Consider the following 18,426-nt stretch of genomic DNA (forward strand, 5'->3'; position numbering starts at 1 on the left):
GAAAGAGTAGGCATGGTCATTTTGTTTCTGATTTTACATGGTAAGGCCCCATCTTCTAACATGAAACACATTTACTACAGGTTGTTTAAAAGATGTTCCCTGCCAAACTTAAAAGATTCTATTTTGTTCTTCTTTTTCTAAGAACATTGATTATTAATGGGTATGAAATGTTGCCATTTTAAAAAGTTAGTGATTGGTAGGGTAATGCGGGGTTTCTTCTTCAGTCTGTTAACATGACGGTCTATTAAGTCAGCAAGGATTGGTTTTATGTTCACATATTGAAGATGCCCCCTTTGCAATAAATCCCCTTATCTTGTAATGCATCATTCTATTACTAACACCAAACTCTACCTGCTAATATTTTGTTAAATACATTTCCTTATTTTTGAAAAGTATTGTTTTATAGGTCACCTTGTGAGAGGTGGGACCTCACAAGCCCCTTACCTATGCAAGATGAAACAGGGACAGGGTCAGACTTGTGCAGCTAACTACAGCTCGGTAGGCTCATGAATGAAATGGGTCCTGCGCAGAAGACAGTTTGTAACCTTGTTCTCCAGTTTCTGCCAAGTACATTGTTTTTATCCTCATTTCTGTGATGCGCTCTGAGTTTTGGACAGGAAGATATAGATTCCCTGTTTAGTGCTGAGCCCTTACAGCCACTTATTCTCTGCACTTTGATCACTTGCAGTCTCTGTGAGTATTAACTGTTGACCACTGCAAGAATAACTTCTTTTTTCCCCATTTATTTATTAACTTAATCTCTTTACAGCCTGATGCCAGCCCCTTCCCTCATGTCCTCTCCTCCCCATTACCTCCTGTCCTAAGAGAAGGGGAGGCCCCCAAGGGCTATCGGCCCACCCAGGCACCTCAAGTCACAGCAGGACTAGTAACATCCTCTGCCATTGGGCCCTGACAAGGCAGCCCAGCTAGGGGGAAGGCATCCAGTGTCAAGCAACAGAGTCAGAGACAGGCCCTGCTCCCATTGTTAGCCTCTTTTTAAATGAAGGCTAAGAGCAACACTGCTCTGTCTACTTGTTTTATGAAATATTGAGAAAGGGGTGTTAGAGCCTTCAACTACTGTTACTAATTTACTGTTACTAGTCTTCTTTTTATTTCTATTGTTCTTTTTCTCTACAGTTTTTCAGCTCTGTTTGTAGCATACACGCTGTCTTAATTAGGGTTTCAATTGCTGTAAAGAATCACCATGTCCGTGGCAACTCTTATAAAGAAAGTATCTAATTCGAGCTGGTTAAGAGTTCAGAGGGCAGGAAGCATGGTGCTGGAGGGGTAGCTGAGAGTTCTGCATCTGGACCCAAGGCAGCAGGAAGTGGGGGTTAGAGGGAGGGAGAGAGAGAGAGAGAGGGGGGGGGGAGGGAGGGAGGGAGGGAGGGAAGGAGAGAGAGACAGAGACAGAGACAGAGACAGAGAGACAGAGACAGAGACAGAGACAGAGACAGAGACAGAGACAGACAGACACAGAGACACAGAGACACAGAGAGAAACAGAAACAGAGACAGAGACAGAGAGAGACAGAGAGACAGAGAGACAGAGAGAGGCTTGGCTTGAGCATATGAGATCTCAAATCCCACACAAGTCCTCCAACAAATGTGCACCTACTTCAACAAGGCCACACTTCCTAATAATAGTGTCACACTCTATTTGACATTTTATTCAAATCACCATACACACCCTAGGTTTGCATGTGTTCTTGGTGGGCCGTCTCTATTTTCTTTATATAATGTTCCTCTCAGTTTCTGGTAATATTTATTATTATTATTATTTTTTTGTGGTGGGAAATGTTACTTTACTGAAGCCATAGCCACTTTTACCTTCTTTTGACTGTTTACCTAGCCCATCTCTTATTTTTTTTTTAAAAAAAGATATATTATTTTTAATCTTATGTGTGAGCATTTTGTTGGTGGTTAAGTCTGTGCTGTACACGTGTGTAGTGGAAGGCAGAAGCGCTTCTTCGGTTCCAATGTGGGACATGAAAACCAGAAATGAAAGCTTAGGACGCTGCTGTGCAATTAACCCCTTATTTCCCGAGGTCCTCAGTGAGTCCACTGCTGAACTCTAGTCTTCTTAGGATGGTTTCTATGAAACTTCCAGGGCTTTTGGCTGATCTTATTGGGAAGAACAGGGAAAACCAAAACTACTTCACACTTTCAGATTACAAATCTCAACTTTTCCCCCTCTAAAAAATTTAATTTTTATTTATATTTTATTCAGGCACAGAAAATATTATTCAATCAATAATATCTTTCTTGGTTCTGGCATTTAAAATAATTGCTCACATCTTCTTTAAGCTCTTCTCTTTTTCTCATATAAACTTTCTTCTGTATTATTGAATTCAAACTTTGTTCACCCTAACACACTATAATTATTTCCTTAAGCCACTAAAATTTATTATACATGAATTTAATAATTGAATAACATTCTGCGTTGTGGAGGATCCGTGATTTGTTCAATCTTTTTGCAAGCGTTGGGAAGTCAAATTCTTTCTAGTATGTGTGCATACTTCATCCTTAGATCTTAAATATTTATGGAACTGTACATTTTGTTGCAGCCTTTTTCTTAAGACAGATGCCTGGTAATAATGACTGTATCACAGGACTGTAAATTATGAGTACTCGCAAGGCTGTTATGAATTTGCCTGCTTCTTGCCAGAAGTTAGTGCCGCTTTGTGGAGGCTCTAACCAGCTTTGGATAAGGCTATGGTGGTTTGGGTGAGAACGGCTCCCATAGACTCATAGATTTGAATGCTTGGTCCTGGTTGGTAGAGGTGTTTTTGGAAATGCTTAGAAAATATGACGAAGCAGTGTGAACAGCCTCTGACAGGGACTGCATTGAGTGCAGTGGTGAATCTGGGAGCACAGCCTGCTACAATTATTTTTATATAACTGTATTTGTTTCCCTTAGTTTCTCTCTTAACCTGGTTATCATACAAATAACTGAGACTTTAATTTTTTTGTTTAATAATAAGCTTCACAGCACAAGAACTGAGCACTTATTAAGCTATTTTAATCCTCTAAGCTAATTTGACTTCCTCCCATGGTGTATCCCAGTGATACCTGCACTTTATAGTTTTCCTGCTCCATCTCCTTCCTGATGTCTCTTAGACCTCTGCCCATAGCTCAATCCCCTGGCTGGCAGGAATTCCATCCCTATTCTCTGCCCTGCTCAGTAATTGGCTATTAGCTGATATATATATATATGTGTGTGTATGTATGTATATCATATGAAATTGAAGAGCAGTGTTTATACAACACTGAAATAGGAGATTTTCAGAACAAAGATTGCAACCAGACACGGGAGATACAGAAATCAGCCTTTGAATTACACAATAACATTATGCCTACAAAAGCCCTTGAGGTAAGGCAGGAATGTCAGCAGTGAAGCAAAGGAAATCAACTTGAGAAACACCTGGAAGACAATCAATAGGCCTTGGGCTAATTAGATGTTTCGGGAAGGAGGAGGAGAGGAAAGGGAATTCCTAGAGTTCTGAGTCACAGCTGGCTGCGTAATGAACGTGCTGATTCAGAAAGCAGGGTGTAGGCAATGTGATTAGTTTTGACTTTTGTGTAACGCTGACCCAAGAAGGATCATGAAGAAAGTTGCAAGAGTATTTTTAAAAATTGAGTTACACTTGTTCTCTCTCTCTCTCTCTCTCTCTCTCTCTCTCTCTCTCTCTCTCTCTCTGTGTGTCTGTCTGTCTGTCTCTGTCTGTCTGTCTGTCTGTCTCTCTCTCTGTGTCTCTGTCTCTGTCCCTCTGTCTCTGTCTCTCTGTCTCTCTGTCTCTGTCTCTCTGTCTCTCTGTCTCTGTCTCTGTGTCTCTGTCTCTCTGTCTCTCTGTCTCTCTGTCTCTGTCTCTGTCTCTGTCTCTCTGTCTCTGTCTCTCCCTTTCTCTCTCTGTGTTTCTCTGAATGTATGTGCATTTGCAATGCATCCATGTGTGCTGTGCAGGACGCATGTGTGGAGGTCAGCAGACAACTTGCAGAAGTTGTTTCTTTACTTCCACCCCGTGGGTCCTGGGGCTTAAGCTCAGGCTGTGAGGCCTGGGGGGAAGTACCTTTCTGGGCGGAGCTAATTGATTGCTTCCCTGCCCCTACCTTTTTTCTCAATATAAAGTCCGAGTAGGCCTGGAATTCATGATGCTCCTGCCTCAGCTTCCTGGCTGCAGGAGTGTGCTGCCTCTCCTGGTTCTGAGGCGAACTTTTAAAGATTGCTAGGATGTTTTTATTACCCCCTACCCACCCACCAGGGAAGGGAGAGAGGCTGGAAGAACAAAAACAATTGCAAAGACAAGGCTGAATCCGAACAACTCCCAAAGAGGTGCTGAGCATGGAGCCCCAGGTGAGCCAGGAGTTATAGCAGCAGTTTTGTCTGGTTTTGTCTGGTTTGATTCTGATTACACACAAAAGTAGAGAAAGGTAACCTCCTGTGTTGCCAGCAATGCCGTAGAAGGCAGGGCTCCCCTCCTCCTCCCTGGGCATCTACACCACCGGGAAACATGAGATTCTGTTTCGTTGTTGTTTTGAAAGGTGGTTTAAAGAATAAGGCCTCTATGACTATACACTCCAAAACAATACAGATGTCTTCGCAAGCATGACAAACACTTTGTGTAGAATCAATGCTGTTTGTGAAAAGCGTAAGCAATCCCAAATAACCTTTTACAGGAAGAGAGATCCAGAGACAAAGACAGAGAGAGAGAGACACAGAGACAGACAGAGACAGAGACACACAGAGAGACAGACGGGGGTGGGGGGAGAGAGAGAGAGAGACAGAGAGAGACAGAGACAGAGACACACAGAGAGACACAGACCGGGGGGGGGGGGAGGGAGAGAGAGAGAGAGAGAGAGAGAGAGAGAGAGAGAGAGAGAGAGAGAGAGAGAGAGAAGTAAGTTAACCTCACCAGACCTGGGTCAAGTCCATGTCCAAACCAGCAAAGGGGAAGAGATAAAGCCTTGTTTGAGAACCACCATTCATGACTCTCTTCTATCTGGGGAGGGAGGAGAGCATGAGATTACCGCATTCTTCGTACCATAAGGCGTACTTTAGGATGCACCTTTTGGTCCGATTGCTGTTTTTACTGTTTTCTTGTTCTATTGCTCTAAAAACTGGGTGCGTCTTATGGTCAGGTGCTTCTAAGGAAAAAAAAATATATAGTCTGAAAAATATGTGTGACTGTTGCACACACCGGATCTACCAAGTTGTAGCAGTAGGGTGGCTTGTGTGACAGAAACTTGCAGCGACAACCCTGCCAACAGAAAGCGCTGTGGCTCCTACGAGCTTCCCACACATGTGGCATACGCAAACAATTTTTCTGAGTGGGCATTAGAATGTACAAGGTTTGGCTCCTTTCAGTCAGCATTCTCCAAAGGCCTTGAGTGGCTTAAGGCTTTTTCTCCTGTGGCCTGGCCGCTTAGGCCTTTTCCCAGCAGAGATGTTTTTGTGTCAAATGAAAGGTAGAACTCTGTCTGAAGGCTTTCCCACATTCTGCGCAGTGTGTGACCTCTCTCCCATGTGGAACCATTGGTGCTGATAGCCAGGAACCGGGCGGTGCAGTTTTTCCGGTACAGGCTGCACTCCTAGGGCCGTCCACCTGTATGGGCTCTCAAGTGCTGATACAGGCCAGAGTGGGTCATGCAAGGTTTCCCACACTGTTTGCACTCAGAAGGCCTCGCTCAAGTGCATACTCTTTGACGAAGAATGCTTCCACTGCTGTCTTTAAAGCACTTCCATGTTCCTAGCTCTTATAGGGACTTTCTCCAACATGAACTTCGCCATGCCGAATGATGGCGGACAGAGCACTGAAGGCTTTCCCATGCTTGCTGCATTTGTAAGGCATCTCACCAGTGTGAAGCCGCTGGTACAAAGCCAGTGCATCCTTGTGGCTGAAGGTGTTCCTGCATTCGCTGTGCCTGAAAGGTTTCTATTCCTGTGTGCACCTTCTGCTGCTTCTCCAGGGCGAGGTTTTCGGGGAGATCCCTGGTGCTGGAGGTCGGTGGTGTCTGGGTGATCGTGCCATGTTCTCTACACACACAGACCTTCTCTGACACTGTTTTCCAAGGAAGTTCCTCATCTTCCTCTGTACACAGATAACCCAGAAAGCTAATGAGAGCAGGGTTCTCCATCATCCCCCCCCCGTCACCCAGGACTTGGGTCACATTAAGGAGTTCCCATTTCTCTTGGTAGAAACTCCACTCCCCTGGGCTCTGACAGGGCCTTTTACTGCTCCTGAGATACCTTGCACTCAGGTAAGGCAAGCCCTGTGATCTTTATAGGAGGGCTGGGATGGATGGATGTCTCTCCATCATCAAACTTGTTGGTCCCTTTACTTCATGTACAGCATGGAAATATTATCATGCTTATCTGGGGGCCATGGTATGGAAACAATCTCAAAACACCATGCTGAGGAAATATCTTACGGTTTTGAGTCAAACTTTAAAAAACTTATTTATGTGTGTGTGCCTTATATGTGTGTCCATGTGTGTGCATATGTATATGTATATATATATGTGTGTGTATGTGTTCATATATGTATATGTGTGTGTGTGTGTGTGTGTGAGAGAGAGAGAGAGAGAGAGAGGGAGGGAGAGAGAGAGAGAGAGAGAGAGAGAGAGAGAGAGAGAGATATTTTGCATGTATGGAAGATGGAAGACAGCTTTGTGGTTTTGATTTTCTCTCCTATCTTTGCATGGGTCTGGGTACTGAGCTCAGTTTGCCAGGAGTGAGCAGCAAGTGCCTGTTCCCACTGCACCATCACATCAGCTCTAGAATCAAACTTTAATCCCAAATTATATCTAAGTTTTTTTTAAACCAGGATACAAAATAACAAAACAAAAATTAATTAAAAAATGAAAACTTAGATTACTTTTTCCCATTCTCCTGTGAGAATAAATGTAATTATTCCTAAACAAATAAACAAGTAGACAAAAACATGAAAATTAAGGCAGCTGGAGATGAGGTCACATTTCTGTTGTCTTTGTAGAATATCTGGAATCAGCAGGGTGTAGCTCTCGGTATATAAACTTCTGTGGAATGAAGGAGCCACCAGAAGTTTTTACTGGAGAATATGGGACATTAAATGCTACACATCATGTAGATATTAATATTACATTGTATAGCCACCTATAGGTCACAAAATACATTTGAGTGTAATGAATTATTATTGACACCGAGTCACCATCACATTTTGTAAGAAATAGAACAATGCCAATACAGCTTGAAAAAAGCAGTTATGGTGGGTATTGGCGAGCCCCCTGCTGGAGTCAGAAAGTGGTTTCTGTGTTTCGTAAACATCCATTGACCTATTGACATGGTGAACAATGCATGGACAAGTGGACTGTGAGATGACATTCGTGCTATGGCGGTGGGTTGATAACATAGAAAAAAGAACATGCACAAAGTTATTGACTATGGTGAATTCTGGAAGTATGACTTCCATGCTTTCAGTTGAGCCATCTGAAAATGAATCAGGCTTCCTCAGGGGCTTGCCTCTGCTCCATAGCGGGTGGGCGTGCCGGATGTTACAGATGTGGAGAAAGCAGTGCGTGGTGGTGTCACTCGTCTCTTATCCGTTGCAGAGCTCAGAAGAAGGTTCTCACCCTATTCTCCTGGGCCAAGTGCGCGATAATGGCTCAGGGAGAAAGACACAGCCACACTGGGGCATCGGTTTGCTCTCAATGTCATTTTCCCATTCATTAGTAAAAGACTCCTGGAATGACTTTGGGAGATGATCATTTCTTCTCCTATGGTTGCTTTCCTTCTTGTGTCCTTTTGAAGAATGATCATAAGGTCTCAGCTCTCCTATCCAATAGCTGAGCTGGCTTGGATGTGTGTTAAGGAGTCACCAGATCCCAGCATGTGAGCATCACGTCTGACCTGTTGTCCAGTCTGTAATGTTACAATCTACCTGTTTAGACTGAAAGCCTTACAAGGCAAACCAAGCCTCTTCTTCATTCAGAACTTTTTATAGACCTGCTGTGTGGCAGAAGCTGTTCTGCTCCGTGCCAGGGATTCAGCAATCGACATGACAGATGGAAGCTCTTCTGGGCTTTTAAAATCTGCATTCTATTAACACCACACACACACACACACACACACACACACACACACACATACACACACACACACACACAAATACACACAAGGACACATACACACACAGAGAGAAAAACACACACACACAGAAACACACATAGATGCACACACAAATACACACACAGACACATACGCAGAGATATACATAGACACACACACAGACACATATACACAAAAATTCAGAGACACACACAGTCACATATACTACAAATTCAAGAGACACACACATACATATACATATAGACACACACATACACACACAAACACACACATATAGACACATAGACACAAGCACAGACACAGACAGACACAGGCACAGACATAGACACAGACACAGACACAGACAGACATGCACATGCTCCAGATAAAACTATCAGATGGAGATAAGAGCTCCTAGAGATGTAAAAAGTGAGGTGCTGGGGAGTGGTTGAGATCTAAGTGATGTGGGGTGACCAACTTACCGATGTGTCATTGAGAACTTATCAGTCAGCCCTCAGTCCACTTTCCTCACCGTAGCAGGTTCTGTCTGATTGACGCATGCACATCTTCAAACTCACTTCATTCTTACGGTAGTTTCTTTCTTTCTTTTTTGCTTGACTATTTGTTTTGGTACAGAGATTATTACTCTGGTTTATTTTAGCTGGGGAGTCACTTCCAGACGATAAACTGACAAGTCCTCTAACAGGAGCATTTCCCTTTAAGTGTGCCGTCTCTTCTCCCGCACTCTCCTTCTCGTGGGTTTTGGGTCAGCATACTGTGTGGTGTGCAGGTTGCTTAGACAGGTGGTGACCTCGGTTACTGGCCGGATTGTGCTCTCACGTTTTTGGGCTTTATATTTTTCTCCTACTTCTCCCTCTCTTTTCGCAGGCTGATTCTCAGGAACTCAAATGATTCTCCTATAATTCAATTCAATTCCTTAACTACCTAATGCTAGTTTCAGACTCCCTGAGCTTATAGGCTCAGTTGGATAAGCATGTCCCCACCTCAAATGCCAGTCACAATTATCTGGTCCCCAGATTTCCCACCTTTAGGTCTGTCTTGGATACAATGTCACTTAGTTCCCATAGGCCCCAAACAGCTACGTTTGATAATGTGCTAGGATGGTTCACAAAACTGAAAAATGGTTTGCTTATTTATTAACAGTTTTTGTTTATTACAAAGAATAAAAATGAACAGCCAGATGAAAATGTATGTGGCGATCTAGAAGGGTCCTTGCTCAGTGGCCTCTGTCCACATTGAGTGGAGATTGAGACCTTCTTGGCTGAGACCTCCATGTGTCTATCAACTTGAAGTTCTCTGATGCTGTCACTTGAGATCTTATGGGGAGTTGCACTCCACAGACAAGATTGACTCTGAACCCAGTTCCAGCCTTCCGCCATCCATCCCCTGAGATGGGAGGCAGAACCAAAAATTCCGATCCACTGGCCACCAACTCCCATACCAAAGCTCCCCTCCCCAAGTCATCTTAGCATTTCCCAGAGCCTGTGCTCATGTCTCAGCATAAATTGAGAGTGGCAGTGAAAGGCCCAAGTGGACCAAAAGCATACACTACTATCATTCAGGAAATCTCCAGAGCTATGCTTGCTTTGTGTCAGGACCCCGGGGGGCGGTGGGGAGATCAAATCCATTTCTTGTTATGTTGAGGATATGCCCAAGAAAAGACGTTCCAGTTTCAGCATCTCAGAGGAGCTTAGGAAATATCTCTTGTCCAGCACCTGCTGGGCCGAGGGATTAGACTACTGTCTGCAGTCTGACAGCTCTTGGGTGGAGTGCCTCTTGCTGGTTTCTTCACACTCTGCAGCGTGAAGCTTGTGAAAACCTGTTTAAGGCAAACCTAGAACTTGTCTGGGCGGGCACATCCATTAGCTCAATTGTGAACAATCAGCAAGTGTTCAATCCCTGTCCTGGCAACACCTGCTAATGAGAGTATCAGAGGGCTGAGGAGGAGGAGGAGGAGGGAGGATCTTTATGAGAGGCTGGCTTGTTAGACAGAAAGAATTTTAATTAAGAGGGATTTGGCTTTGGTACTTAGCAGGTTCATCTTTTGCCCTCCTTGAACCTAGTCTCTCTTACTCTGACTCGTGGTCGATGAGACTTTCTGTGTAGGATTATGAAAGTGAAGTATATTTGGAAAAAGTATGTGTTTAGAGTGATGGCAGCATAGTAAAAAGTTATCGTCCACAGGAACATCCTCAGTCCAAGTTTAGGTGGACAATCACTCACAGGTAAGGGTGCTACCACCTTGTCTGCTGTCAAAGGGTTGGACGGTCAACTTTCCTGGCAGCTATCTGGGGTGACAAAGAAGAGTTTCCATAGCCCTGGATGACAGCGTCCCAGGCTAAGAACAGGGAATGGAGTAGTTCAAAGAAACTGAAGCCCCAAGAGGGTCCACCTATCCTGCCTGCTTTCACAGTGAGACCATTGCCTTGATGTAGTGACCATAGGCCGTAACCTCTGCCTCTGATGGCAGGAGAATGCTGAAGTAGAGCATCCACAAGAGGTCCACCCAGAGCGGTGGGCCAGAAAAGATTGAGGTGTAGTTTGCAAGTAAATTTTCCTTTGGGCAGCCATTAGATGAAGTAATATCCTCATCTTACAGCCCCAAATCCCTCCTAACCTAAAGCTATCTCCCTCCCTTGTCCTCCCCTGCCCTCTCCTCTTCTCTTTCTTCCTTTTATCTCCCCTTCCCTCCCCATTCTCCCTCCCCTACCCTCTCTTATCCTCTCCCCTTCCCTTCCCTCTCTCCTTCTATCCCTTCCCCACCCCTCTCCTCCCATCCCTTCTCTGCTTTTACTTCTCCCTCCCTCCTCCCTCCCTCCCTCCTCCTCTCTCTGTCTCTGTCTCTCTCTGTGTCTCTGTCTCTGTCTCTGTCTGTCTCTCTGTCTCTGTCTCTCTCTGTCTCTCTGTCTCTGTCTCTGTCTCTGTCTCTGTGTCTCTGTCTCTAGCTCTGTCTCTCTGTCTCTGTCTCTGTCTCTGTCTCTGTCTCTGTCTCTGTCTGTCTGTCTCTCTCTCTCTTTCTTTGTGTTTTCTAGACAGGGTCTTGCTATACAGCACAGGCTCTGAACCCACAGTTTAGCTCAGGCTGTCTTTGAACTCGTGATCTTACTATCCTGCTGCCAAGTGCTGGAATCACAGGTGTGGGCTGTCATGGTCAGCTTCAGAGGTGCATTTTAAAATCATGCACGGCATTCCTCTCGTATAGTAAGCTGTCCTTTTGTCCCTAAATAGGCTTCATGCTTGCATCCCCAGCACTTGCCCTGAAGGTTAGCCTTCCACCTGAAGCCCCTTTCTCTTATCCTCCTTTCCCAGTTATTGAAATTCTACCAGTTCTTTCCAAGTCAATTTTAAGTAGCCATTCTCCTGCAAGGCCTTTGCTAATTATCATCTCCAGAGGATCTCTTCATGAATTTGTAACTAATTGAGCCTTTTGTGCATTTCATATGGCACTTGATAATTTTTTTGTCCTGAATTATAGCTATTTTAAAATTCACCCCCTCTCCTGCTAGACTTTTTGAGGGTGATAACTTGGCTTTGGCCAGACATACCTTACCCATGACCCTAGATGCAGTTGACAATTTTAATTGAACTGAAGTGAGCCTTTGTCCTGGGAAGTAAAGCATAGGAATGCTTTGATGTTGGTTTCCTTGGTTTTGGTGCTGCATGGAAACCTTGTTCTTCTGTTTCATTCAGCAATCCCGTGGGGGGGGGGGGGGCAGCTGTGACTAGATAGGTGACATTCCAGAGCTGAGCATGAGGGCCAAGCCACATTCCAAACCAGGAAGTGAGATTAGGTTAAGTGAAATTCCCAGTAGCACGGGAGACACTGAGGCTAGAGAGGGCATGGAATTCAAGGAACTAGAAACAAGTCATGTGGGTGGGTGGCTGAGACAGACAAGGAAGAGGCTAGGGTGAAGTCAGGCATGCAGGCAGGAAGAAGAATCATGCTATCGTCTTTTCGCTTCCTTTGTCACCACCTCAGTTTCCTGATCCATAGGTTCCTGGTCTGTATTGTAACCACTACAGAGCATGACGGTTGTACAGTTGCGCCTTGTCACTGTACTGAAATACCTGATGCAGGCAATTGATGGCCAACCAACCAACCATCAACCAAACCAAGTCAAGCTCCCCTTCCCCTTTCATAGTTTTGGAAGTCGAAAGTACAGACTCAAGAAAGAGGCTGCCCCACAGATGTCGGGGGGTGGGGGGGGGAGAGAGGAGGGGTGTGTGGAGTCGAAGGTTTACATCTCCCAGTAAAATGCTACCTAGGGCTAACCTTGTTTGGAATGAAATCAAACGAGACTGGGTAGTCCAGGGTGGTGTGGCCACAGACAAAACTTGCATCCGACACAGGAAGTCAGAGAATATTCTGGGCTCAGGTTCAGGTTCAGGTTCCTGCAACAACTTGTGTTGCCATCACTCTGGGCAACTGGGGTTCTCTTCTAAGCCATGTCTCTGATTATGTAAGGATGCTCACTATCTCCCATCCCTCAAAGGTTCTACTCCCTTCAATACTCCCACTTAGAAACCAAACTCCGGGGCTGGAGAGATGGCTCGATGGTTAAGAAGCACTGCGGCTCTTTCAGAGCTCCTGAGTTCAATTCCCAGCAACCACATTGTGGCTCACAAACATCTGTAATATGATCTGATGCCTTCTTCTGCTGCACATAAATAAATAAACAAGTGAACCTTTAGAAGCCAAGCTCCAGGCAAACAAACTCATAGGGAAGAAAAAACTTTATCAAAATCTTAGCAGTGTTCGGTTAGCAATAAGTATGCATCCTTTCCCTCCATAGCTTCTAAACTGAGACGATTTCAGGTCTCTGGTATTGAGAATATCATCATAGGTACTAGCACCTAAAGGTCTTCCCTAGGTGGGGGAGACTACAATTTCGACAGCAAGTGTTTGAACACCGGTACTGCTTTCCACTGTGTGTGTGTGGGGGGGGGTGTGTGTGTGTGCCCTATAGGAGGGCCTGTCCTCTGCCATGAGGATGCTTCCCACAGTTCCTGGCTTAAGGACCCTATAGTCAACATTCACCATGTCCCCTGGACAGCAGAATTACTGTGGGTGGGAATCATTGGCTCTTGGGGTGAGTGAAGAAGAGAAGGCTCCTCAGCTGATGAGAGGGAAAATGGGACCTGGCTGACATGTGGCCTTGGTTCAAGGAAAAGAAAGTCTGGCTACGACCACAGGAAGTGGGAGAAACATTTGCTCCATTAAGGCATACCTTTTCTCATTCTGGATGGTGCTGTCTGTATCTTTCTTCCTAAGAACTGAGGGATTTATAATTAAATTGCCTATAATCATTGGTTCATGATGCATTCACATTATTTGTTCATATGCTACATTAACTTAGTGATGAACCCACCACCATATAGCGTGTTCTGTCACTGAGGCTGGCCTTGAGTTTATGATCCCTCTGCCTCAGCTTTCTGGAGTTACAGATACGTGCCACTTGGCTTGAGTTCACTTTAAGAACTGTCTTTTGTCTCCCCAGCAGAGTAGTTACTGTCTTGCCCATGTCTTCATTATCCCCCTTAAATAGAATTTGTTTTAAATTTTATTTTTAAAAAGTTATAATGTTGTCACAGTCCTTTGCACCTGCTCTTTCTGCTGTTTCTTCTTCTTCTTTTTTTTTTAAACTGAAAGTTCATATTCTTGACGTATGACTGAAATCCCATGGTGTGTGCAGATTGCCGGCATAACATCTCAACTCATTAAATAGTTTGGGTTATTTTCTGCATGTCTTTTTTGTCATCTCCAGCTGAGCTTTCACAGTGTAAGAATCTGGGGCTAACATTTTTACAACTTTGGGCATATTTCAAAAGGAGATGTATGAATAACAATTTTTATGTGAAAATAACTGGGGAAACAAGTTGGAGAACTAGTTACCAAGTCAAAGCAACAAACAAACCACAAACCATTTCCACTGTGCACTCTGCACCCCCCGCTCCAAATTTCTGAGTTAGGCTGGTCAGGTTGAGAATTTCTCACTTGAATCTAAATTTCAAATTAACTTAGAAGACTATGAAATTCTCCTTTTGCCTAAGAATGGCAAGTGAAAAATTGCTAGGACAGAATTTTTCTAGGTCCTCCAGTGAAGGCAAGTAGCAAAGCAAATCACTGCCCCCTCCCTCCACTAACACAATCTGCTATAAGGCATGCAAATTACAGTGAAACATTTTTTTTTTCACACCCAACATTTGCAAATGAGGGGCTAGAGATTATTCAGGGAGGTGAGCTCTAAAAAATGTGATCTTTTAAATTTTTCCAATGTTTAATGAAGTCTGCAGAGGTGCAAAGTAGTCTAGGCTAGCACGATTTGAAAGTTATACGATTGAGTGACTTAATGTGTTTAAAGGAAGCACATAAGAATCAAGATAGTTATAGACTATTCTAGAGCTCATTTTGAGAACCGTGCTTGCATTGGATTTCGGTCACAGAAATATCCTGATGTGGAAATTGTGCCATTGGCGCTAACACACGTGGTTACCTGGTTGGCATGACAAGAACATTGCGTCCCTCTTTTGGTGTGCTCAGGTTCTGAAAGCTTCTGATCTCTTGTCTTCCTATGAAGGGTCACTCATCCAGGAGGTCATGGGACTCAAAGGCTGAGAGCTACACTGAGGGCTTGTTGGGAACCTCACATGATGGCAGATAGCAAGATTCTGTCCTAGATGTCAGTCTCATTTGCTCATTCATGCTCCTAGGTCATACCAATTCTGCATTTACCAAGTCCTTGGCCGTGCAGGGCCACAGCTACATTTCTGAGACTGAGCTCTCAAAGATTAGCTTGAGTCAGCCTCACAGACCTTCTAGAACAGTGCCTTGGAATGCCCCTGTGAGACCTCTGTATGCGTCTCCGTGTTTATGTGAGGAAGAGTGCGTGCGTGAGAGGATAAAGAAAGCCGTACTGTGCTGTCCTGTAATGAGTTGATTATTGCATAATATTCATTGGACATCTTTTTTTCTTTCTTTTAAGACAGGGTTTCTCTGTGTAGCCTTGACTGTCCTAGACTCTTTGTAGATCAGGCTGGCCTCAAACTCACAGTGATCCGCCAGCCTCTGCCTCCCAAGTGCTGGGACTAAAGGCGTGTGCCACCATGCCCAGCTTGGACATCTTTCTAATTTTTTTCCACAATAATCTCTTTTTGCAGGAGGTATCAGTAGGAAGAAAGCAGGGGAGAGGGAATAATTGCTTTTTTTATTTTTATTTTATTTTATTTTATTTATTTATTTTTTTCAAGACAGGGTTTCTCTGTGTAGCCCTGGCTGTCCTGGACTTACTCTGTAGACCAGGCTGGCCTCGAACTCACAGTGATCCACCTGCCTCTGCCTCCCGAGTGCTGGGATTAAAGGCGTGCGCCACCACGCCCGGCGGGAATAATTGCTTTAAGCATATTCATAGACATAGAAGGCACTTTATAACAGAAGAAACAAATCATTACAAGGTGATGATGATGGCGCCATGGTAACTTTTGTAACTTACACTCCTCATCTGTCAAGAGTTCTTGTAATGACATTTACTTCAAATAAGCAACCACAGAACATGCCTTGTGCACATTTGTTGACCCTTTCGACAGGAAAATTTTACAGTGTATCAAGGACCATGAGCCACTAAGGGAAATGGCTGTGTCCACCAACCTGAAAGGAAGCAGCTTTGGAATTACAGAGTGGCCTAAGAGGGATGGATGGGGTTGTCTTGCCACAGACACTGTCCACTCCTGCTTTTGGACTGTATAGCACTAGTGATAGTACCCACGGCCGCACTCAGGTGATGAGGGATTTGCCACCTTCTGGAGATCTCTCCACTGCTCTTTGCTTAACCTTACAGTTCAATTTCACCACCCCTAATCTAGGCATTTCTATAGGGGAGAGAAATCATTTTACCTCTGTCATAGTCTAGCACGTCTGCTATTTGGATGACACACAACAAGCTTGTCCAATTAAATTAAACTGAAATTAAGGCTAGAGGAGGAAGAGACGATTAGGAACTATGTGTTGCAACACCAGTTTTGAGTTATGTATGGGCTTTGGGCTTTGGGAAATAAAGTTAATTTTTTTTTCAACTCACTGGGATATTTGTAAAGTGCTTAGAGAGGGACTTTAAGCTGCTCAATAACCGTTAGTTTCTAGCATTGTCATCTCAATGATCATTAGTTAGTGGGAAGAGCCTTTTTATAAATAATCACTTTGAACTTCAGCTTTCTTAACTAGAGAAAGAAGCGATCATGCCAGAAACCTCTTGGTCAGGAATCTAGCTTCAGTTTTTTTCTACCCTCCCTTCCCCCACCCCTGTCTTCCCTACCTAGACCATTCACTCCTTGCCTCCATTTCATCCCTAAAAGTAGTGTTTGTTCAGTTATCTTTACTGGCCAACACTTGGAATCTCTTTTTGTTCCCTTTTAGGAAATATTTGGCTATCAGACTCAAGGCTGCCGGAAAGTGCTCTGTCTCATTGGATCCATCTTCTCTCTTGGAATCCTCCCATTGGTATTTTACTGGAGGCCAGCTTGGCATGTGTGGGCACACTGTGTTCCGTGTTCCCTGCAAGAAGCAGATGTTGTGTTGCTGAAGACAACGGTAAGTAGACATCTGTTTTTGTAGATGGTGTCCCTTTTGTCCTGGATATTGTGTTATAAGATGGCTGGGGAAGATGTGCCCAAGGCAGAGGGCACGTTCCTTCATAGCTGTACATCTGCCCAGAACCCAGAAAGTTATCTACAATAGGGTTTCTTAAGAAGCATTACTTTATAGGGTAGTCCTTTGAAAATGGCAACTTCTGCAAATGTTAGAGCCAACGCCAACACACTGATTGCTGAAATAATGGGAAATGGAGAATAGTCAAGTCAGGCCGCAAGCTACTACTGACCCTTGACTTCAAGCCTGGCACATAGATGCCTTTATGTTTCACATAAATGGCACTGGAAAGGGCACAAGGGAATTTGAAAGGCAAGGAGCATCCCACTGAGGAAGCTTCTGTCTTCCTCTGCTGATTGGGGAGAGCTATAGTTTTCGATATGCCTCTGTCCTGTTCTGCAGAAACACCAGGGCACAAAATGTAGCCATTTTGTCACTGAGGTCCTTGTCACTCTCCGCTATTACAGAGGCTGTGTAGTCAGGTGAGCCCTTTCTGCTCATCCTCATGTCACTTCCTTGTGGCACTCATGACACTGAGATCATAGTCATTGCCCCTCCACAAGGGGAGGGACCTGGCTTCCTTACTTGTTAACCCCAACACTCCCAGATCCTGCATCTGTAGGGGGTGGCTGACAGGCTGGCCCGGTACTCCTACTGTGCCAGGGAATGAGGCGATCCTCTTGGAGGATTCTCTCCTGACTAACTTTCCCTGTTATTTTAACAAGGCATTGGCACAAGTGACCTGAGGCAACAATCAGTTTTGATAAATTAACCTCTAATGCAGCGGTTCTCAACCTTCCTGATGCTGCGATCCCTTAATACAGCTCCTCATATTGTGGTGACACTCTCTCCCCCCCCCCCAACCATAAAATTATTTTTGTTGCTACTTCATCGGATACCTGATATGTGACCCTCGTGAGAAAGTTGCTCAGCCTCCCCTAATGGGATTATGACCCACAGGTTGAGAACCACTTACTATTGGGAGCGTGACACATTTTTATATGTCCCAGGCTTTCCAGATAAACATTTTTATCTATGTGGCAAGAGAGGAGAATAGGAGTATATTTTACAGCTGGTCAGTCAGTTGGAATGAAACAGCTCACTGCCTCCCAATGAATCAAAGAAACCAAAACACCCAAACAAGCTACAGCGAAACCTGTTACCTAACAAAGCTTGTTTTATTAACCCAAGAGTCCAATCAGCTTCATCTTTGTTGGCCTGTGCCACAGGAACCAGTCCCTCCTTTAGCTGGATCCTGGTCTCTTCAAATCACTGCATGATATATGAACCATCACGTGAGTGGTCACTTAGAGACTAGCTCACAGCTTCGACCATATTTATTTATGTATTTATTTATGTATTTATTAAATTAATTTATTCATATTACATCTCAGTTGTTAGCCCATCCCATGTATCCTCCCATTCCTCCCTTCCTCCCACTTCCCCCCTACTCCCCTCCCCTCCCCTATGTCTTTGTCTGAGGGGGACCTCCTTCCCCTGTATATGCTCATAGGGTATCAAGTCTCTCCTTGGTGACCTATTATCTTTCCTCTGAGTGCCACCAGGCATCTCCATCCAAGGGACATGTTCAAATATGGGGCACCAGAGTTTGTGTGAAAGTTAGATCTCCATCTCCACTCACCAGTGGAGAATGTCCTGTCCATCGGCTAGTCTGGGTAGGG

The 18,426-nt window shown here is 44.4% G+C and overlaps 1 protein-coding gene across 2 annotated transcripts in view; it reads left to right on the plus strand.

Annotated features, from left to right (window-relative positions):
* ATP13A4 (ATPase 13A4) overlaps positions 1-18,426 on the plus strand; it is a 125,727-nt gene that overhangs the window by 26,405 nt on the left and 80,896 nt on the right. For both annotated transcript variants that reach the window (XM_084802634.1, XM_084802632.1), the window contains exon 3: positions 16,514-16,687. In XM_084802634.1, coding sequence (XP_084658760.1) covers positions 16,514-16,687 — 174 coding nt within the window. The remainder of the gene's footprint in view (positions 1-16,513; positions 16,688-18,426) is intronic.

This window comes from Acomys minous (assembly GCF_964271855.1).
Source record: "Acomys minous genome assembly, chromosome: 11".
Classification (NCBI taxonomy): domain Eukaryota; kingdom Metazoa; phylum Chordata; class Mammalia; order Rodentia; family Muridae; genus Acomys; species Acomys minous.